The 24016-nt window shown below is 42.0% G+C and overlaps 1 protein-coding gene across 1 annotated transcript in view; it reads left to right on the top strand.

Moving 5' to 3' along the window:
* Positions 1-23144, top strand: part of LOC125447545 (protein GPR107-like) — a 41889-nt gene extending 18745 nt beyond the window's left edge. The window contains exons 7-18 of the mRNA XM_048522016.2: positions 207-272; positions 367-477; positions 1639-1772; positions 3276-3351; positions 5849-5922; positions 6522-6639; positions 10810-10940; positions 12530-12573; positions 13680-13729; positions 15554-15637; positions 17705-17826; positions 20841-23144. Of these exons, the coding sequence (XP_048377973.1) occupies positions 207-272; positions 367-477; positions 1639-1772; positions 3276-3351; positions 5849-5922; positions 6522-6639; positions 10810-10940; positions 12530-12573; positions 13680-13729; positions 15554-15637; positions 17705-17826; positions 20841-20928 (1098 nt within the window). The 3' untranslated portion in view covers positions 20929-23144. The remainder of the gene's footprint in view (positions 1-206; positions 273-366; positions 478-1638; positions 1773-3275; positions 3352-5848; positions 5923-6521; positions 6640-10809; positions 10941-12529; positions 12574-13679; positions 13730-15553; positions 15638-17704; positions 17827-20840) is intronic.
* Positions 23145-24016: the final 872 nt, after the last annotated feature.

Consider the following 24016-nt stretch of genomic DNA (forward strand, 5'->3'; position numbering starts at 1 on the left):
CTAAAGCCAGTGAAGTGGGTTACCTTTCTGTTCTAAAGTCTTGAGCATTTTCGAGTTGGGTGTGTTTTGGTTGTATAGAATGCAGGCACCCGTTTGCTCCCTGATGAATTGCTTCAGTAATAAAGTTAGAATCGGCGGTTCTTTCAGTAGTTTATATATTCAGCTAAGTGTCTTTCAGCATCTGGTATAAACTCTTTCCTCTGCAGAAGAAAGCTGAAAAGAATGAGGAAGTTTTCGAACTGCACTACGTGAATGAAAGCTACGCCTTCAAAGTAAGAGCTTTTTCTTCACAAAGCCCAGTTGCTTCCTGTGATGTGTATTGATCTTAGTACCATTGATTTATCCATCTGTAATCCTTCCATGCAGTTCTTCATAAAGATTCCAAGCCCAGCAGAGGAAGGGCTTTATACTCTCAGCTTCCACAACTGCTATAAGATCCCTTCACAGAAAAAAAAAGCCGTTGCGTTTGACATGACGGTAAGTATGTTTGCTGAAGGACGTGGGGGAAGATGGGAGAGCGATTTTTTTTCCCTCAAAATTGATTAAGTTTGTTGTAGCTTTCCAACAAACCAAGGAAGGTAGATAGAATTAAAATACAAATCAGCTCTGATTGGGTTGAATGGAGGAGTAGGCTCATGGGGTTAAATGGCTGCCACCTGTTCCTGTGATGCCACCATTGCTTCCTGTGTTCCATGAGATGACTTTTGACTCAATACCTAGCAGTTTATGCAAATTGGAATGGCATTTTGATTAAAACAACACACTCCAATGCCGTCTCACCACGACAGCTGCCAACTTTAGGTAATCTCACTTTTTCAAAGTTTCACTCTTGGTTGTTGGTGTAAACTATGCAAGGTTGCTTGGGTAAGTGGGTGGTGACCCTGAGCCTGAACCTTTGAGCTGCAGTCTCAGTCTAGTCTCAACGGCCGAGGATGATCTGCTTATAATGTGGCCTAACATGTTGAGTATCAACCTGCAAATTCTTCCAACACATCAACAGCAGCTGGTAAGACCGGAGAGATTCCTGGTTCCCCACATGACGTGGGGGCTGAGGGGGGAGGGTGGGATTTTAAAAAACACATTATGGACCTACGATCTGTTGCCACAGGCTACGTAATACATGTCAAATATGCAACTGTGGCTCCCTGGGTGATCTGTAATGAAACTACGCTCTAACTGTGAATGACCCGAATAACTTCCTTCAAAATAACTTGTTATTGTAATTATTTCACATTTGGCTTTTTTGTTTGGGTGCATCAATACCATTGCTGGTGTTTTATAACAACGGATTCATTTACTTAACGCCTGTAATGTATCAAAATGTCCCAAAATGCTTCACAGGACTATTGTCAAACAAAATTTAGCAGAATCACATACGAGGTATTGGGGCTGTGAAGCGGTGAGCTGAGATGGAATGAAGTACTGTTGTGAGGATAGTGTGCCAAAGTCCAGTTGGCATGTTAATCGAAGTAACTTCCTGAAAGGCTCATACCTGCTATGTTTCTGTTTGTGCACATGCTGGGCAGCGCATAAATGGAGCTCAGCTGGTTATTATTGTTTACTATTGCAATTGCTGTTTCCTTAATGTCTACACAGTCTGTACGTTAGCACTTTTGCATTTCAAACTTTCCTTCACAGATTGACATAACGGCAAAAAATCCACGGACCTACCTTTCTGCTGGCGAGTTCCCACTACCTGTGCTGTATCTGGTGATGTCTGGGTTTTTCTTTGTGGCAGCGTTATTCTGGGTCTCCCTGCTTCTAAAGCACAGGTAACCCTCCTCCAGTGTCCACTCCTCAAATTTCTTTTTTTTTTAAGGTGATGTGTGCGAGTGACTCTTGTAGAGTGCCAGTGAGCTGATGTTTGGTAAAATGTTGTTTCAGAAGGCGTGACCCATTATATAACAAAATATGTGGTCGTAGGTTGGCTGTTTAGCAGCTGTTCTGTGTTGACGAGGGTGAGCTGGGTCTGTCTTGTGGCAACATAAACCATTTTCGTTCTATTCATTTCGAAGATTTGACCTTAAAGTTGCTCAGGCTGAAAACAAAAATGCTAGGGAAATTTGAGTCCTATCAAACACATGTATATTTTAGAATAGTTATTTCAAATGTTTTGATGAGCACATTGTAGTTTCTTTGTGTCTTTACCTGTTACATTTAAAATATTTTCCGTTTATCTTGCTGTCGCTGCACAGACCGAAACTGAAAGGAAGGGGTGGCGTAGGCATGGAGCTGTAATGTGTGATCTGCTGTTAGAATCATCAAATCCCTGCAGTGGCGAAGCAGGCCATTTGGCCCATCGAATCTACACTGACCCCGCACGAAGCATCCCACCCAGATTCACCCCCCACTACCCTGTCCCTGTAACTCTGCATTTCCCATGGCTAATCCATCTGGCCTGCATATCCCTGCTTATTACAGGGCCATTTAACATCTAACCTGCACATCTTTGGACTGTGTGAGAAACTGAAGTACCCAGTGGAAACTCATGCAGACGCGAGGAGAATGTGCAAACTCCACACACAGTCACCCAATGGTAAAATCAAACCCAGGTTCCTGGCACTGTGAGGCTAGTGCTAACCTGTGAACCACCATGCTGCCCCCAGATTTACATGATTACAGAAAGATGCCACTTAGCCCATCGAATCGTACTAACCCAATGAAGTGTATCCCTTCCAGACTCACACTATTCCCATAACCTTGCAATTTAGCGTAGCTGATCCACCTAGCTTGCATGACCCTGCTTATTGTGGGCAATTTAGCGTGGGCAAAATACCTAATCCACTCATCTTTGGACTGTGCGAGGAAACCGAAGCACCCACTGGAAACCCACATAGACATGGGGAGAATGTGCAAAACTCCACATAGTCATCCAACACTGGAATCGAACTTGGGTCCCTGGTGCTGTGAGGCAGCAGTGCCAACCAGTGAGCCACCGTGCTGCCCCATTGAAGAAAATTCACTCATCAAAGTTAATACTTGGTGTTTCAGTGTAATGGGCTGCTGAGTAATGAGGATGGGAATGGATTTTATGTATCGCTCTAAATAAGAAAACAGAAACTGCATGCATCCATCAAAAATAATTTTTTCTAAGGACTGTAGCAGACAGTAACTGCTCAAGAGGCTAGTGTAAGGAAATGAGGACAATATTTCTGCTCTGCTGGACAGTGCGTTTGTGTTTCTTTGTGCCAGCTTTACCTAATCACAATGTCCGTGGTTGTTTGACTTGTTGTGTTCGGCGCCTACTATACCCTAATCATAGCTGTTTCTCCCAGGAGCAGTGTATTTAAAATCCACTGGTTGATGGCTGCATTGGCGTTCACCAAATCCATCTCCATACTGTTCCATGCGGTAAGTATAATTCTATTGATGCAGCTAAATATTGGTGGCGAATCTTTAAAGTCAACAGCTTGCCTTTGGTTTCCACTCAAAGTACACCGAATTGGCTCTACCATTGGACTAGGTTTAAATGCAGTGGCCCAAAAGTGAAGCTGAGCCAGGCAAGCACTCACAACCTGGAATTGTTACTTCTAATCAGCCGCTTCTCCAGGGTGTCAGGGGCTTGAACCCGAATATCTTGTCCCAAGGTAGGGATGCTACCACACATGATACTTGTTGTGTTTAACCACCACAGCTTAACATTTATATTTCAGATTTATTAATTGAATTTAAATTCCACCCCCATCTCCCCAGATGACTAGCTTAGCTTCTGAATTACAAATCCAGTGAGATTACCCACTGTGCCACTGTCTCCCCAACATTGGAGAGAACCTTGTAATATTAGAATCCCTACAGTGTGGAAGCAGGCCATTCTGCCCACCGAGCCTACACTAACCCTCCGAAGTCTTTGCACTGTGGGAGGAAACTGGAACGCCCAGAGGAAACCCATGCAGGCATGGGGAGAAATGTGCAAATTCCACACAGACACAGGGTGGAATTAAGTGGAGTTGAACCCAGGTGCTGTGAGGCAGTAGTGCTAACCATTGAGTCACTATGCTGCCCAGTTGCACAAACATCAAAATGTTTTTTAATGCATATATTTTAAAGCTATGTATGATATACATTTGTGTTCCTAGAGATACAGAGCAAAATATTGTGTTTTCTGTATATTGATGGAATCTAAGGTATTGATCACATGGCTTGTTTATGACTCCTTGCGCACTTACCATTGTGAATACAAGTTTCTGTGCCTTCCTGTGCGTGTGTACCGTGAACCCAGTGGTAAAAAATGACGTAAAGCTTCAAATTAATGACCTTTTATCAGAACTGTTTGGATGAAAGGCCACCAACCTGAAACATCATCATGGCTTTTCTCCCCACAGAAGCTGCCTGATCTAGGTATATTCAGCATTTTCTGTGTTTTTTTTAAATTTCAGATTTCCACCATCTGCAGTATTTTGTTTTTGTTTCCATTTGCTTACCACCTTTTACACCTCTAGCAAATGTGTAGGTAAGGGATGAGCAGAGACCTGTGTGTTGCAGGGCATCCTGTTGCTCCCAGTCCCACACTACTTAAAATAAAAACTGGATGAAATAAGAGCAGAACAAAAATATTATTATTTTTCAAAATGATGAACCTGACTACTGCTGTTTCATGGGAAGCACCCAGCCTTTTTAAAAATTCTTTCATGGGATGTGGATATCCTTGGAAAAGCCAGTATTTATTGTCATTCCTAATTGCCCTTGAACTGAGTAATGTGCCTGGCTATTTTAAAGGTCAGTAGGCCAGACCAGGCAACAATGGCAAGTTTCCTTCTTAAAGGCTACTAGTGAACTAGATATTTTTATATTGACCATTGACAATAATTTCATGGCCATTGTTACTGAAACTGGCTTCTTAAGTTCTGGATTTATCCATGTAATTTAACTTGCTGCTTTGATGAGATTTGAACCTTGCCCCCAGACCAATAAAACGAAGAGCTGTAGATTCTGGAAATCTGAAACAACGACAGAACTTAGTGAAATGCAACAAGTCTGGCAGCATCCTTGGAGAGAGAAAGCCAAGTTAGTGCTTCGGGCCCAGTGATCCTTCAGTGACATAACCTCTGGTTTTTCTCCAAAGATGGTCATTGAGTATAGGGGTCGGGAGGTCATGTTGCGGCTGCACAAGACATTGGTTCAGCCACTTTTGGAATACTGCATTCAATTCCGGTCTCCTTGCTGTCGGAAAGATGTTGTGAAACTTGAAAGAGTGCAGAAAAGATTTGCAAGGAATTTGCTGGGCTTGGCAGGTTTGAACTACAAGGAGAGGCTGAATAGGCCAGGGCTGTTTTCCCTGGAGCATTGGGGACTGAGGGTGACCTTGAGGTTCATAAAATCATGAGGGTCATGGATAGGGTGAATATCTAAGATCATTTTCCCAGTGTAGGGGAGTCCAAAACTAGAGGGGCATAGTTTTAAGGTGAGAGGGGAAAGATTTACAAGGACCTAAGGGGCAACTTTTTCATGCAGAGGGTGTGGAAGGAGATGCCAGAGGAAGTGGTGGAGGCTGGTACAATTACAACATTTAAAAGGCATTTGGATGGGTACATGAATAGGAAGGAGTTAGAGGGATATGGGCCAAATGCTGACAAATGGGATAGATTAATTTAAGATAACTGGTTGGCAGGAATGAGTTGGACTGAAGGATCTGTTTCTGTGCTGTACAATTGTCTCTAGATGCTGCCAGGCATGCTGAGTTGATCCAGCAAATTCTGTGTTTGTCTCCAGAGCAATATCATGGCCCTCTGAGTTTCTAGTCCAGTGACATTACCATAATGCCACGTTGTACGCTGGCTGTAATGGTTTGATGTTTACCTGTCTTATCTCCAGCTCTGTTTCCTATCTTTATTCATTTACTCTTTTCCAGATCAACTACTATTTCATCGCTGTTAAAGGATCAGCAATTGAAGGTTGGGCTGTGATGTACTACATTACTCATTTGTAAGTATTTATTTGGATGTTTAAAGGAGAGGGTGTGGTTCAAATTGTTGGAAGAGCTCTGGGCTTCAATTCAGAGAGCCTTGGCTGACAGTTGAACACATTAACTCCCTTTGCTTTCTGTTCCTACTGTTGTTTTGGTGTTAGTTGTGCCTCTTTGAGCAGCATTCTCATTTACAAGTCAAAGTCATAAGTTGTAGATTCTGAGGGAGAGCCACACTTTTGGAGGTACTGTCTTTTGGCTGAGGTACTAAACCAGAGCTCTGTCCACACTCTCTGCAGGGCACTGTTTGGTGAAGAACTTGTTACCGGTGTGTTGACCAATGTTTACCTCTCAACCGACATGACCGAAATGGATTATCTGGTCATTGCTGTTTGAGGTAGCTCACTTTGTAGTGTGCAGAAATCTCGCAGTGTTCCCTAACATTGCAACAGTGTAGAGAGTGGCTTGAGAGATCCCGAGATTGTGAAAGACATAACGTGTAAATGGCAATCTTTTCTTGAATCAAGGTTAAAAGCCATATTTAAAGTACTTTTAAAGAGGATGCTTCTTTTAAAGTGATGGTAACAATTTGAACTTCATGTCCCACCTTGTTCTGCAGATTGAAAGGTGCCCTGCTGTTTATTACTTTGGCTTTGATCGGCACAGGATGGGCTTTTATAAAATATATCCTGTCAGATAAAGACAAAAAGATCTTTATGATCGTGATTCCTCTTCAGGTAAAAAAGAAGTAAATTACTCTGGACTGGAATTCCTCTGTTAAATGTGTATAGTTTTGAGAACTGCAAGGAGCTTTGCAGTGCGAAGTAGATGATTTTAAAATTAATTGCTCACAAATATTTTGCTTCAACTTTTATAAGTCACAAAGAAAATTGCTTCCTATTCCTTTGTGACTTTTGTGTTCCAACACTGTTCTCCCTCTTATTTCCATACTCCTGATTCCACAGTCACTGGGCTATCTTGTAGGTTGTCAATTTGGACTTTTCTTTTAAATAAGTTCTTACAAAGTATCAGTGGGACATTTTTCCATGGGGAGGAGGGTGAGGCCATCCATGATGGAGCCAATCTTGTCCAGTCCCCTTTTTCCCAGCTGGGCTCAGGCGGTAGACAGCAGCTGTTACAATTTGAGGTGCCTCATTTGCCCCCACTGCTCAGTGTTTCTGCCTGCCATCACCCAGCCTGCCAAGAAATCAGAAAAAAATTCCCCAGCATCTTAAACTGTTGCTCTCCCTGAGTTCAGCAATTCATTACATGGAATTGAGCGGAGGCATTGCTGCTCTGTAACACTCTGTATCCTTATGTCAAGGTGCACTTCACCTTTTTAATGTCAACTATTAAAATTGATAATGCTTTGAACAAATACCCAAGTTACACATCACTAAAAGTATTTTGGGAGAACAATTCACTGGTGTCTGGGACTAAAAATGATTTTACAAAACTCCTTGATTCCTCTCTTGTTACAAGAATAGTTGTAAAAACATTTAATCGATTTAAGGAGCAGCCGGCGGTGGTAAAATATAATTATTTAGACAGTTGAGTTCTTTGAGATGATTTGGCAGTAGATGAGGGTGGTGCTATGGATGTTGCACATTTGGACTTTCAGAAAGGATTTGATACGGGCCACATGGAAGGTTGTTCAGCGAATTAGAAATGTTTGGGATTTCCAATAGATTGGAAGTTGGCTAAAGCATAGAAAGCAGAGGATATGCAGAGATGGAAATCGCTTAAACTGGAGACGAGCTGAAAGTGGTGTTCCCCAGGATCAGTGTTTGGACTCTTACCTTTTATCTTTTATATAAATGATTTGGAGATGGGAGTTGAGGGCAAAATTGCACATGATACTCAGCTAGGGAGAACAGCGAATTTTGAGGATGATGCTGTGCAAATTCAGAGGGGCATTGACAAGTTGGCCAAATAAGCAGGTGCCCAGCAAATAAAATTCATTGCCAAGAAATGTGAGGTAATGCATTTTGATAGAAGAAGCAAGGAGAGACAACACAGGCTTAATGGTACAACTTTGAGGGGAATACAGGAGCAGAGAGACCTGGGAGTTCACATACATGGTTCTCTAAAGATGGCCAGGCAAGTTGAAACAGTTGTTAAGAACACTTGTAGGATCTTTGCATTAATAAATAGAGGCATAGACTATAAAAGCAAAGAAGTGCTGCTACACCTTTAGCGATGATTGGTCAGGCCATATTTGGAATATTGTGTTCAGTTCTGGGCACCTTATTTAAGGGGAGGCTGTTGAAGCCCTGGAGAGAGTTCAAAGGAGATTTACTAGAATGATACAAAGAATGAGGGATTTTAGATACAAGGCAAGATTAGAGAAATTGGTCTTGTTCCCCTTGTAGCAGAGAAAGTTATTAGGTGACCTTATTGAGATGTTCAAAATGATGAACAATTTTGACAGGGTCGAGAAGGATCTTCTCTTTTCACTAGTTGGTATGTCAGTAACTAGGATTCACAGTTTCAAGATTGTCAGCGAGAGAACTAGGAGTGAGATGAAGGGAAACTTCTTTGCTTGGAGAGTTGTTAGGATTTGTAAAACACTGCCTGGGAGAGTAGTGAAGGCGGATCCCATAAGAGGTCTCAAAAGAGAACTGGTTATATATTTGAAAGGGATGAAGTTAGGTGGTTACAGAGATGGTGCTGGAGTGTGGTACTAGCTGGGTATCTCTTTTGGAAGCTGGTACAGACAGGATGGGTTGAATGGCCTCCTTCTGAACTGTAAAATTGTATCATTCTAAGGCTATGCAGTAGATAATTGTGCTAATGGCAAGCTGGCCTGTTGACTGTGCAGCAACAAAAATATTGCATGTTGTAGTGCTCATCAGTTGGATGGTTTGCATTTGGGAGGCAGTGGGGCAAGGAAATACAAGGGACTTTAGCAATTTGTGGACAGTTCTTCTTAATCAGATAATCCCCGCGTCTTGTATAATTCAAAGTTAAGGTTAGACTCATAACAAACATGGCCAATATATGTAGTGGTTTGTTAGATCATTGAAAATATCTTCCAGATTTGAGAGGAACATATTAAGATAGACAGGCGGGATGGGGCTGTTCTGCTTTCAGAATGGTTCACAATTTTCTTCAAATGACATGTTTCAGAGAGACTACTTTTTTTGAGGCCTCTTCTGGAGTACTGTGTCCAGTCTGGTTGCTCTGTCACTGGAAGGATGTTACTAAGCTGGAGAGGATTCAGCAAAGATGTACCAGGATGTTACTGGGAATGGAGAGTTCTAAGGAGGGGCTGGACAGACTGGGACTTTTATCCATGGAGCATCAGAGGCTGAGGCTTGACTTTACAGAGGTTTATAAAATAACCAGGTATCTAGGTAAGGTGAATGGCAGGCGTCCTTTCCCTAGGGTGGGGGATTTCAAGACTAGGGGAAATATATTTAAGGTGAGAGGAAAAAAAGATTTAAAAAAGATATGAGGGGCAAAATGTTTACATAGAGAGTGGTTCATATGTTGAATGAACTTGCAGAGGAATTGGTGGATGTGGGCACAGGTACAACGTTTAAAGGACATTTTAGATGCGTACATGAATAGGAAATATTTGGGGAGCATATGGACCAAGTGCAGGCAGATGGGACCAGTTTTGTTTGGAATTGTGGTTGGCATGGACTGAAGGGTCAGTTTCCATGTTGTATGATTCTGACTGCTAGTCCTGATAAATTCCAGAGAATGGTATTGAACCCAGTGTTATCTAACTGTTCGGGTGGACTTTGAGAATCCTGTGATATGACTGAGTCAGAATGTATTTTGGTGTCTGAGAGGTACCCTCTGGTTCAGAATGATTGTCTAGGTTGCCTCCATAGTAACCATACGTGACAGAAATATGTTGTCCAAATCAAACATTTTCACTTTACCTTCCACACTGCCTTGACAACGTCAGGCCTGAATTGGGAGATAAAATGTAAAAGTGGATTGAAAACGTTTTTTTAACAAAAAAGAAGCAAACAAGAACAGAATTTGCTGGAGAAATTCAGCACTGGACTCAAACATTGGTGTACAAAATGATCAGAGTTTTAGATGGAGTGGACAGCCAGAGATTTTTTCCTAGGATGGAGGTAGCTTTTACAAGGGGACATAGTTTTAAAGTGAGTGGAGGTAGATACAGGGGAGACATCAGAGGCAGGTTCTTTACTCAGGGAGTGGTAGGGGCGTGGAATGCATTGCTGGAGAGGGTAGTGGAGTCGGCCTCATTAGGGGCATTTAAGTGGCTATTAGATAGGAATGTGGATGATAGTATAAGGTAGCGGGGGAGGTTAGATAAACCTTAGGTTTAGCGTAAAAGTTCGGCACAACATTGGCCAAAGGGCCTGTACTGTGCTGTACTGTTCTATGTTCTATGTTCTATAACTCAACTTGTATCAGTGGATGCTGTCAGACCTCCTGAGTTTCTGTTTTCGTTGTAGATCACCAGGATCCACAGTTCTTTGTTTAAATTTAGTGGTTAAAGATTAGATAAGGCCTGCAGTAAATGGTATTTTTCTTTGGCAATGTAAACCAGCAATTTCAAATTTGTTGTTAGAATTCTGGCTTTGCAGACTACATTATGTTCAGCAGAGCACTGTATTTGCAGATGATGGCACAAAAAGTTGGGCAGTTGAAGAAAAATTGCAATCACCTGGGAATGATTTAATTCCTGTGTAACTCGGCCAGCAGTTGCCAGGTGCAGTTCAATTCAGCCATGCTTTAGACTGTGTTTTCACAGTGATAGTACCCAGTATGAGGTGACAAGAGGCACCTGACTGGACCCAATTCAGGGGAAGTGCAGTGCAACTATTAATTCTTAATCTTTGTTAAAAATTAAAATACAGTGGGAGGATGGCAGTAGAAAGTGTGACAAAGTTAAATTCCCTTTTCTGTTGTCTTTTAAGGTGTTAGCAAATACAGCCTTTATCATCATTGAATCGACGGAAGAGGGGACGAGCGAATATGCTTTGTGGAAGGAGATTCTCTTCCTGGTGGATCTTATTTGCTGTGGAGCGATCCTGTTTCCTGTTGTTTGGTAAATATTTTTTGCAAAGCTATGAAATACATGTACATAAGACGTCCTCTCCCTTGCATTTCTATTTTCACGTCATGCAATCCTTTGCTCTTTGCATGTTGGAATGTTTCCTAATTTCAATTCTGAAAGGTCTGCTTGAACTTCATAGGTTACGACTTTTCCTGCTCGACTCACCAACTAGCAAAAGTAATTTCTCTTAGTCTTTCCCATCAGACCCTTTTTAATATTGGAAAAACTCCACAGTCGATGGTATCCTGCTACCAAGCCACCCTTTATTTACAGTCCTTGATACTGTTCCAGCTCCCTGAGAGGCATCTCTCAAAAACAGGAGTGTCAGGCATCTTGTTCACTGCCAGCCTGGGCTCCCTGATTGGAGCTGTTAATCTGGTCCAATCAGGGAGCTCCTATTCTATAAGATTCACCTGCTAACCTTGTTTCAATCACTGCAAATATCTTAAAGTTTGACCAAATAACTCCTTAGCATTCTCTTTTATAGCCACTGGACACATCTCCCAATTAAAATGCCCATTAATATTTGTAACGAAACTTCAGGAAATGTTATCACTCTGACTGGGTGACATCCTGGCCTGGGTGAAACATTGCAACATCATTTATGCAGTGAGTAGAATTGAAGGTGACTTAGATTTTCCCATCATGCTATCAGTCCACCTTCGGACTCGGAACCTGGAGTTTATAAGCTTAACTGAAATTAGGTGGAATTAAATATCAAAGAGACAGAGGTGTGATTTCCTGGATGTCGTCATGATTAGGAAGGAAGTTCGCTTGTGGTAGATGTTGAAGAAGCTGTATTCACTTGTGGGGAGAGTCCAAAGCTAGCAGCTGCAAGATACCTCCAGAAAGGAGTGGTCAGGGAGACTTCTTTACAGTGAGAGTGGTGAGAATATGACAGTGAAGTGTGAATAGAATTTAAGGGGGTAACTGTTCGATACGAATTCAGTTGGCGTCAACAACATTCTGCTGACAAGGAGCAGGCAGAGACTGGTGAACAGTGACATGGATGTCTTGTGCTGGCTGCTCTGATTCTCAGCTGTTTCTTCTGTGGTATGAGAAGAGCAGTGAGGGTTGAATGTTTTATTGTCCCCTTGCTCCACTTGGTGGTCGGACATGGATAATGCAGCACTGTAGCTCTCTGCACTTTCATAGGTTTCTTAAGAAACTTCATTATTTTCTCTACGCCTGATCTCAGAGCAGATTGAGACTGTGCATCAATGAGGTGGATAATCGGTTCTGAAATGGTCTGCCTCCCCTGTATGGAGTTACCCAGAGAACATTCTGATGGGCCCATACATTCAGTTTCATGGATCTGATGCATGTGTCTTGTGCACACGACGCACTGTGATTCCCTTCTTCTGAAGAACAATCACTGGACCTGAAACGCTGACTGTGCTTTCTGTCTCCACAGAAGCTGCCAGACCTACTGAGTTTCTCCACCAATTTCTGCTTTTGTTTCAGATCTCGAGCATCCACCGTTCTTTAGTTTTTGACTGTAATTCAAGTTATTGACTTTTAGTAATGAAAGCAGGGAACATTGTTGGTTCAACTTGATTTTGATCTTCTGTGTTTTTCAGGTCAATTAGGCACTTGCAGGAGGCTTCAAGCACGGATGGCAAAGGTAAGTTTCATTAGCCTGACAGTGAAGTGGAGGGCGATAGCTGGTGGTTATTGATTAGCTCTGTTCTTTACTAAAGCTGTAATTGGAAAATAACCCAATGAACTGTGAAATACAGTTTGTGTTTTTTAAAATTCATTATGGGATGAGGGCGTCACTGACCAGGCAGCATTTATTGCCCAGATAATAAAATGTGAGGCTGGATGAACACAGCAGGCCAAGCAGCATCTCAGGAGCACAAAAGCTGACGTTTCGGGCCTAGACCCTTCACGTCAGCTTTTGTGCTCCTGAGATGCTGCTGGGCCTGCTGTGTTCATCCAGCCTCACATTTTATTATCTTGGAATCTCCAGCATCTGCAGTTCCCATTATCTCTGATAGCATTTATTGCCCATCTCTAATTGCCCAGAGGGCAGTTCAGAGTCAACCACATTGCTGTGGGTCTGGAGTCACATTAGGCCAGACCAGGTAAGGATGGCAGTTTCCTTCCCTAAAGGGCATTAGTGAACCTGATGGGCTTTTCTGACAATCGACATTAGATTCATGGTCACCATTAGATTCTTAATTTCAGATATTTTATTTAATTCAAATTCCACCATCTGCTGTGGCGGGATTCGAACCCAGGTCCCCAGAATGTTATCTGGGTCTCTGGTTTAACAGTCCAGCGATAACACCACTAGGCCATCGCTTCCCCCAGGTACAACCAGTATGATGTTGGGTGTAAAGTTCCGGGATCTTGATCAAGTGACGTTATAACTTGCACTACGTTCTGTTAGCCTGATGCGCTTGTATAGTATGATTTGTCTGTAGAGTGTATAAGGCAACCCTTTTCACTCTACCTCAATGCACATGACAATAATAATCAATCCAAACCGCATAATTAAAGTGTGAACATGTTGATCTTGGGCTGGTTTGTGATGCCCAATGCTGGAATATTGGACCAGTACCCATTGTACAGATGCCCTCACCACTCATGGCAAAAGGACTGCGCAGTCTGAGTCATTGTCCCTGGGAAAAATCAGTTAAAGGGAGAGACAAGGAATTTTGCTGCACAACTAAGAGAATGATTCGTCACTAATTCTACTCTTTTTCTCCTGATTTTTATCTGCAGCTGCAATGAATCTGGCCAAATTGAAACTCTTCAGGCATTTTTATGTCATGGTGGGTACTTGTGCACTGTCACTGTCTGAGATGTATATGTTTGTTGGGCTTCGGTTTGATTTCCCCTCGATCCTGCTTGGTGCAGTGAGAGAACCTCTTAAGCATTCCCGTGCATGGGAGTAATGTTCTAACCTCTGGGCAGTCTAGGGTCAGAAAAGTCAATGCAACCTTTTGGAAAGCAGATTTCAGGGTGCCATGAGCATTTTGGTTCCACTTGAGATTACCGCTACGGATGGTGAGGCTAACCATATCTTCGATGGAGAGTGATCTAGCCTTATCAATGAGGGTTGGTGGTTAGATTTTTGTGGATGCCCTTGCTAGTGAAATGACAGAGTGGACACCAAGAGTCTCTTTCCCTTCACTAGGGAGCATGAAACTAGGGGGATTGCAATTTCAGAATAAGAAGTTTGCCATTTTAAGACAGTTGAAAAATTTCTCCATTATTTGAATGTTTAAAATCTGTACTTTAGTGGGCTATTCAAGTCAGAGCTTGATAGATTCCTAGATTTTAAAGCTGTCAAGGGATTGTGCAGGGTGATAAGGTGGAAGACCAGCCTTGATCCAGTTCAATGGCGGAGTAGGCTCAATGGGTGAAATGCCATTACCTCCTATTTGCCCTGATCCCATGGAGGTTTGCTTAGTTCATATATTAAAGAGTGAGATTGATAGGTTTTAGACTGAGGAAATGTAGGGCTATGGGACTGACAGAAAAGTGAAGATCAGCCATAATTTTATTCAGTGTTGGAGCAGAGCCCGCATGTTCAACACCTTTTCCTGTTGCTATGCTACCATGTTATGCTTTGAGGTACATAACGGTAAATGGAATGCAACATTGGAGGGCAGAGGCCCACTATATTTATTACAGACTCCAGGTTTTAAAAAAATCATCGACACTCTTCAGTCCATTGAGTCTGCACCGACAAAATTGCTCTAAATCTACACCAATCCCATTTTCCTATTCTTGGCCCATAGCCTTGAATGTTATGACATTTTAAGTCATAATCTAAGTACTTTTTAAATGTTGTGATGTTTCCGTTCTCAAAAACCACTCCTGGGCAGTGCGTTCCCGATCCCACCAACTCTCTGGGTGAAAATAACTTTGCTCAATTCTCCTCAAAGCTGCCTGCCTTCCCCTTTAAAATTGTACCTCCTCATTGGTGACCCTTCAATTAGGGCAAAACAGCTGCTTTTTATCCCCCTGTATATGCTTCTCCTAATCTTATGAACCTCAGCCAGGTTCCCCCCCACCTCAGTCTAAACTGCTCTAAAGAAAGTAAACTGGGCTGATCCAGTTCTCTTCATTGCTAAAATGCTCCATCCCGTGCAACATCCTGGTGAATTTCCCCTACGCATGTACCCAAAGATCCCTTTGTTCCTCTGAATTTCCTAGTATCCTGCCATTTGTTGAGTACTTCCTTGTCTTGTTACTTTGCCCAGCGTGTATCATCCCACGCTTTTCAGAGTTAAATTCCACCTGCCACTGATCTGCCTATATGACCAATCCATTAAATCTAGTAACTCAAGACGTTCTAGCTCCACTATCAAACAACTGGGCAAGCTTCATGCCATCCACAAAATTATTCATTCCCTCCAAACGTGGGTCTCAAGCACTTTTACCTTCTTTATCAGGTTTCCATGTGGGACTTTGTCAAAGGTTTTGCTAGAATCTGTAAAATTCTTAAGGGGTAAGGCAGACACCAAGGGTCTGTCTCCCCTCACTGAGGAGCCTAAAACTACAGGGGTTGCAGTTTCAGGAAAGGGAGTTGACCATTTTAGGACCGAGATGAAAATGTTTCTAATAATTGCTAATTTGTCTTTTCACAGATTGTTTGTTATATATATTTCACCAGAATTATCGCTATTCTCCTTAAATTCACTGTCCCGTTTCAGTGGCAGTGGATGTACAATGTAAGTAAGTTTGTGATAAGCGAAACCTAGAATAAGAAAGTGTAACAGCAAAATAATGGAATGTGCTAGTTTAGTCCAACAGATGCAGGAAGATTGTCAAGGGGCAGTCAGTCTCCTCAAGCTAGTGGAGATTGGAACTTTGGCTCCAGTCGTTCCAAATTTTGCCAACTGTGGAAAAGCAAGTAATGCCATATGTATGTTTTCAGTATAAAACTGGAATATAAATGGTGCTTGTATTTCATTGTAAAATAATGTGTAAATGGGAATTACTATAAGGTTTAGACTTTTTAATGTTTTGACTTGTAATTTCCTTCCGTTTATTGAATTATGTACATGGAACCTTGGTCATTAATTGGGGACTTGCTTTTTATTAAGGTAATCAACAAGAATGTCTCTCAGTACAAAGGAAATATACTTTGGGAGTGCAACTCTATAGTGCCTTTTATCTTGGAAAAATATTCCTAATGGAATGTATAAAACTGATATTGAGGAAAAGCAGAAGTTAGACAGTTTGAGAAGAATTGGGTGTCCAAAAGATGGAGAAGGGAAGCCGAGGTTCAGTGAGGGAGTACCAAATCTGGGATCTAATGAGCTGAAGGGTCTCTGCCAGGATGATGAAAAAAGGAATGTATAAAAGGCTAAAGTCAGAGGAATGGTCTATGGTGTCGGTAGCTCAGTGATTAACACTGCTGCCTCACAGCACCAGGGACCTGGGTTCGATTCTACCCTTGGGTGACTGTCTGCGTAGAGTTTGCACATTCTCCCTCGTGTCTGTGTGGGTTTCCTCCCAGGTGCTCCGGTTTCCTCCCACAGTCCAAAGTGCAGGCTATTTGGATAGGCCATGTTAAATTGACCGTAGTGTTCAGAGATGTGCAGATTAGATGGGTTATAGGACTAGGTTTGGGTGGGATGTTTTGAGGGTGGTGTGGACTGCTTGGGCTGGATGGTCTGTTTCCACACTATAGGGATTCTATGATAGAGCCAGAAGAGATTGTTAGAAACGGCAGGAGAAAGCTGAGCAAGATTTGGAGGTAACAAAGTGTGGAGCTGGATGAACACAGCAGGCCAAGCAGCATCTCAGGAGCACAAAAGCTGACGTTTCGGGCCTAGACCCTTCTTCAGGGAGGGGGATGGGGAGAGGGTTCTGGAATAAGTAGTTCAGAGTTGACTTTGTATATTAAATATCATAAATAAGTTAAACTCAGAATATCACTTTAAAATCTGGGGAACCATAGCACTAAAAATTAAGCACATGCCTTTGTGGAACAAGTGTTCTTTCATATTCAGGTTTTATGTTGTGAAAACATTACTGATTTATTTGTTGAAAAACCTCGACAGCTAGTTTGATTGTGACATGCCCTACGCTAAAAGCAAGGAGTAGTTGGGCAAACTGCCGTAAGTCTTTCTTGAAATGGCACCATTTACCCAAAATGAAACTAGTTTAAGTTTCTCCTCGAACTCATTTCATGAATGTGAACAAATTTCTTTCTTGAACTGCTGCAAATAGGCATCGTTATAGAAGGTAGTTAGTTTTCTTGCTTACGTTAACATGATTCTGCGCCATATTTGACTGAAAACCTGGTGCAATTTTATTAGTACAGCTGGAAATAGTGAATCATAAGGCATTTTAATTGGACTGTTTAATCCTGACTTTACCCCACAGAAAACTACGCTGACCACCATCCAAGTTTTTTGTTGTGCAGTGGCTATTTTTTTGGAAAACATTAAATATCTTAGAGTGTACCTGCCCATGTAACCTTTTGGGTGGTGGGGAGGGAAAATCCCAGTTTAATTTTAAGATTCTTCTGAAACAGTGCAATCAGTGGACAATTGCTATGCTGTTATTTGGTTTAAGTCAGGGATGGTTTCTAGTTTCGCTGTTTATTAGAGATGGCAGAAACTCCACTCCCACCCCGCATCTTGAAAATCGTCAATTTATTGTGCCAGACTGAGAGATTTCAGTCAAATTGTACTGGCTACACAAGTAAGAGCTCTGACCTCTGATTTGTTTGGCATTTTATGCCCTGTAATTTATTTTCTGATTCTGTTTTATTTTCAACTCATTAGTTTCTAGTCGAGGCATCTACGTTGGTGTTCTTTGTGCTGACTGGGTACAAGTTTCGGCCAGCCTCCAACAACCCCTACTTACAGCTCCCTCAGGATGAGGAGGATGTCACAATGGATGAAGTGTAAGTAACTGGGCACGTTGTCAGTAATGATTGATTAAACATTATTGGCTGCATTAATAACAACAGCTGGGCATTCCAGTGGATCCAGAGGACAGAAGGGTTAACATTTGTTTTTTAACCAATGCATATGACAAATTCTTTATTTATTCATTCTCCCATTGGATGTTGCTGTCAAAGTCAGCATTTATTACCCATCTCTAATTGCATTTGAAATGAATGGCATGTTATGCCAATTTAGAGTCGAGCACTTTGCTGTAGCTGTGGTCTCACGTATAGGTCAGACCAGGTTAAAAATGGCTTTTGTGCTCCTGAGATGCGGCTTGGCCTGCTGTGTTCATCTAGCTTTACACTTTATTATCTTGGATTTTAACCAGCCATGTTGACTCATGATTGGTCAAGTCATTCCTCTGAGGAAGAATGAGAGAATTACGGTTGCCCATTTTGTCCAATTGAAATTGGTGCAATGTATGTACATGTTCTTTCTGTCTGCCAAGAACAGGCCTTTTATTAACATAAGTAACTTGCGATTCACATAAGTGTGTCGCACTGCAGTCCGACTGATGCAGTCATAAATTGGTTGTCAGTGTAATTGTTAATGTAGAATGTAGAGCAGTACAGCACAGTACAGGCCCTTTGGCCCATGGTGTTGTGCCGACCTATTATCCTACTGTAAGATCAAACTACCCTGCATACCCTCCATCTACTAGCATCCAAGTTCATGCTTGTGGTTATTTAGTAAATGTTATCCAATTACCAAATCATATCCAATATTGGGTGCTGTGTTTAGAGTTTTTTAAGCAGAGGCTGGTTGGAGATGGTAAGTACCTTGCCTACCACAAGCAGTCAAAGGGATGTGCTGTTTAATATGAGCAGCCAGTCCTTGGGGTGTCCCTAGCTTGACGTGAGAAGTGAAATACATAGAGCCTGTTACGCATTTGTGTGATAGGCAGAACGTCTTTTTGGTGTGGTGGTGAACACCGTTTAGAGTCATAGGGATGTACAGCACGGAGACAGACCCTTCGATCCAGCTCATCCACGCCGACCGTCTATCCTAAATTAATCTAGTCCCATATGCCAACATTTGGCCCATGTCCATCTAAATGCATCCTATTCATGTACCCATCCAGATGCCTTTTAACTGTTGTAATTGTACCAGCCTCCACCCCTTCCTCTGGCAGCTCATTCCTTACACGCACCACCTTCTGCATGAAAAGTTGCCCCTTAGGTCCCTTTTAAATCCTTCCGCTCTCACCTGAAAGCCTATGATCTTTAGTTTTGGATTCCCCTACCCTGGGGAAAATACTTTGACTATTCATCCTCTCTATGCTCCTCATGATTTTATAAACTTCTGTGACGTCACCCCTCAGCCTCCGACGTGCCAGGGAAAATAGGCCCAGCCTGTCTCCCTATACAGGTAGTTCTCCCGTAATGCGATAGTTGCGTTCTGATACGACCTCGCGCTATAGAAAATCACTATACTGGTACAGCAGAAAATTTGTATTATCCAAGCATTGTCCATTATTCATCAATCATGTTACAGCTGATTCACATCAACGAAACAAGTGTTATAGCAGGACTACCTGTATCTCAAACCCTGCAACCTTGGCAACATCCTTACAAATCTTTTCTGAACCCTTTCAAGTTTCACGACATCCTTCCTATAGCAGGGAGACTAGAACTGAACATGGTATTCCAAAAGTTCTGTGGCTACTGTGTCGTAGCAGCATGAAACTTCTAGCTTCACAGGTTGCACTCTCTCATTAAAGTATAAAGATTGTTTGCCTTTACGTTAGTATTCTTGCTGATGTCCTGCTGTGTCCCTCTAGTTTCTTATTGTGTTGTCAGAGTTGTAAAAACTGCTGTTTAAAAATGGTTACTGAATGCTTTGTTTTACATTGTGATTTTTCTAAAGGGCAAGGATAGTCGAAGGCCAGTAAATTCTACTCCATGTGTAGCCAAGTCCTATCTGAGAAAGATGGGGTGCGGCAAAATTATCTACTTCTATTTAAAATGCATGAGTCACTATATCTGTTGCTTCACTGTGATTATGTAAATTCCCTGCCACTCTGTCTCTGTGGCAGCCTTGCCAAGTAACTGCATCAACTCTTATGTCAACAGAGCTAGCTCTCCAGACAAGTCCCTGAACTGACCCGGGTATACCCACCCCAAAGGAATGCACAGCTTGGAGTGTCCCACACAAAGTAACAGATGCCAAAACTCAAAGTGTGGGGGGCTCCCACAGGTGTGAATGATGCCAGTTGTGGGTCTGCCTTGCTGTTTGGTAGCCCCAATACAGCACCTGATAATGACACACTCACAGAGACTCCCAAGAGATAAATTAGGGGAAGATGCCAGATGTTGCTACTTTAGTAAATATCTTCCCTTCTGCATCACCACCTAACTAAATCGAAATTACCTCCATCCGATATTTCCTTCACTCTATCAGTGCTGAAGGGTTGTTTCATTAGAATTTAACGGTGTTTTTGAAATTGCTTTCATCATCACAGTCCTCTGTGACTGTCACCATCTTGCACTACCTCTCCATTTCTCTCTGCAGCTTTCATTAACACAGCTGATTGCACCATTCTCTTCCATTCCCTTGATCTGTGTGGGATCTCCCTAGCTTGGTCGTATTTATCAAGTTGCAGTTTGCAATGAGTTCTGTTGACGCCACCAGCACCACCTATCGATAGCCCAAAGATCTATCCTTTGTCTTCTGTTCCTTGCTTACCTGCTGCCACATCATCTGAAGGCATGTTGTTGATCCACATGCAGACTCTACATCGTGACCTCTTCTTTCAGTACTGCCTTGTACTATTGGGGTTACTTTGTGTTTAACAGCTCCAAGTTGCTAAATATCTGTACTGCTTTGAAAATAAAAGTATGGCATTAAACTCTAAATACAATATGTCAATGTCAATGTTAATCTGTAAAACAAGGTTAGGCCTTTGTAGGGGTAGGGCAACAGACTGGTTGGAAGATGTGTTCACTCACTGATATGTGCTTTCTTGAAGTGTGACAGAGTCGGGTTTGCTGGCAAGTGTGACCAGAGTGAAGAAGAGCAACTTTGAGAGGGAACAAATCCGGGATTCCTCTGTATGAGACTTGGCAATTTAGGATTGATGGTTACCAAGGAAGAGGCCCACTTGGATCTCCACATGGACATTGGGAAATGGAAGTAACACAGGAATTCAAAATGGATAAAGTGGATTGACAAATACTGTTGGTAATTCCCATTGTAAAACTGTTAGGCAAATAAATAACCTGTACATATGTAATACATAAAGATATATCTTTATATAACCCAGTAAATTGGAGTATATCTTCCTGAATCTTTAAAACCAAAGTCTTGGTTTAAGTGGAAGGCCGTTTTGACTGTGATTTGGCAGATGATTAGGGAATGAGTTTTCCCTTTTAAATTTTGTGGTTTTTTTTATGCAACTGCCTTCTTGCCAGAATTACCTTGTGAATAACTGCTTGTGTGCCCACTCTGCCCACAGTCAGCTGGCAGGTATGCACATTATGTGGTGGTACAGTTTTCCCAATGGCCTGTCCAAACAGTCCTGTCCCTTCTTTCAAAGGTCATGCACAAGCAGATAATGTTGCAAAGCTCTGTCGACCGCTTTGAAAGAACTGTGAACTGCGTCTTGTTGAACTCCCAACGCAAAAGTGTGGGCACGATTCCTGTGTGGAGAGTCTGAATGTGAGAGCGTGCGTTTAATTTTGTGACAAACTCTCTGTGGCTGTTGGTAGGGAAAACAATCCAGAATGCACCAACCATTCTCCCTATAACTGTTTATTTTTGTTGATTTTATAAAATGTAAATCCTTTCTGGGGAGGTGGTGGCAGGGAGGCGGAGTGGTGCCTGTGCAAGAAGGTTGTAACAAGTTCAATTTTCCAATGTGTTTGCCAGAGAAGGTGCGAAAATCAGTTTGCTGTGTCCCTACAGCGGTGGAGAACCTTTGTCAGGTTCTTGTGTGCGAAGTGCAGACTATTTCGGCTTGGCACTGACACTCTGCTGAACCCTCAAATTGGTACTAACTTAGCTTTATTCCTGATTTCCAGAGCATGGTTTGAAGATGGCCTGTTTTGTAGTGTGTTTATTTTCTCGATAACTTCAGTGCTGCATTGTGGAGAACTCCTGATTTGGGTTTCCTGTTTTAAAACTGTTTTGAGCCAGCCTGATGAAGAAATAATAATTTGTATAAAATTGCTGTTTATAAAAACAAAATTGTGGGTATAAAGAGTTGTATAAATTTCTTACAGTCCTCTGTAGGATATATATTTAAAAAGAGCTTTTATGCTTTTGAATTTGCGTTCCCAGTGCTCAAATTATGGGACTCTCGAAGAATTATTCAAATCAATTTTTTTCATTTTTGTATTACCTTTCCCTAGTTTGGTTTTCTGTCTGTGTCTCTCTTCTCATATCTGTCTCTTCTGTCTGCCTGTCTTTGTTTGAGTGACTCCCTTTATCTTCCTCCCTAGCATTAGACTATTCAAGACCAGTTTTGTTGAAACTCTTTCCCCTGGTTTTTATGCTTAGTCTCTTGCCCCTTGCTTTAGTCTCTCACTCCTTGCTTTAGTCTCTAGCTCTCGCTCGCTCGCTGTCTCGCTCTTCCACCCCCCCCCGCTTTCTTCTTCTTTTTTCTCTCTCTCTATGTGCCTCTCTCTCTCTCTCTCTCTCTCTCTGTCTCTCTCTCTCTCTCTCTCTCTCTCTCTCTCTCTCTCTCTCTCTCTGTCTCTCTCTCTCTCGTGTTCTGGGGCTAATTGTTGTTGGGCTACTGTCCCACAGGCTGAGCTTTCTGAGTCGTCGCTCTTGTCTAAGGTGAGGTAATGACTGTTGAGCAGCTTATCTGACCATGGGGTGGACCGTGTTAAAGGTAGGTTGTCGCCATCAAGCTAGATCCTGTTCTCAACAAAAACATCCCCATGAGTGCCTTTTCCAGCAGTTTGGTTTGGTTAGTTGCTGGCTAGGATCATTATTGTCTTTGGCAAGCATTGTTACACCTGGCTCATACCCATATGGAACAGTGATCACTTCATGGTGCAATTTACTTATAACAGCCAACCCAGAATTGTAGAGACAATGTAAAAGCAATAATCAATGGTGTGCTGGTCTACAGTTTCTAACTAGACATGTATGTACATATTTGTTGTTGATCTTGGAAAGTAGTTAGGTTCTTTTTGAAGCCCAAAATTGAAACACCAGCTGTGTATTTATTTCCTTCTTTATAAATAAGTTCATGCTTTAAAATGGTTCACTGTTGCTGCAACCAGGTTTTATTTTTAACAAGAATAAACTCTGCTGTAAATCATCAGATTAAGACCCTGTGTTGTTGCTGCAGTACTGGAGTGAAGAAATGCATTTAAATTTGTACCAAGTTCCGTTGTGAGTTGGAGCAACTACGCTTGTGGATTGCTTCCAGTTTCAGAAACTTCAATCTGTTGGATCCAATGGAAAGAAGCAATGTCCATTTCCTGTAAGGGGCCAGTGGAATCAGTGTCCTGGGATTACTTCTGTACAAGTTGGAAAATCTACCTTCCCCCTTCGCCCCCAGTATAGCTAAATAATAGGTTTCGTTTTCAGAGACCTATGTAGCTTGGCTTTTCGTCGCGTCATACAGCATAGATACGGGCCCTTTGGCCCACCATATCTATGCTGACCACACAAACACTAATCTACACCAATCCTGTTGACCTGCACTCGGTCCATAGCTTGTAATACCCTGGCATTTTAAGTGTTGGTCTGGATGCATCTTAATTTGTTTTTTTGATATTTTAATACATTTTTTTTGTTCCCAACATCTGCACACCAGTTTATTTTCCATTCTTGTGTCAGTTTGAAAACACAAAATTTTGTGTGATCTTACTTTTAAAAACACAAATTTTGATGTGGTATTGGAATTCAGGCATCCTGCTTCTGTAATTTAATCCTATGTGAAGTGACATGTTAGAAATGTAAGAACCCTGGTCCATGCTGTCCAACAGTGTTAAGTTGCAGTCATAAAATGTTACGACATGAGAAGAGCCCTTCAGTCCGTTAAGTCTGTGCTGGCCATCAAGTACCTAGATACTCTAATCCCAGCGTTTGGTCTATAGCCTCCTTTGCAAATTTTTTTCTTTATTCATTCTTGGGGTGAGGGCGTTGCTCACCAGGCAGTTTTTATGGCACGTTTCTAATTGCCCCTCA

The sequence above is a fragment of the Stegostoma tigrinum genome, chromosome 35 (genome assembly GCF_030684315.1).
Source record: "Stegostoma tigrinum isolate sSteTig4 chromosome 35, sSteTig4.hap1, whole genome shotgun sequence".
NCBI lineage: Eukaryota > Metazoa > Chordata > Chondrichthyes > Orectolobiformes > Stegostomatidae > Stegostoma > Stegostoma tigrinum.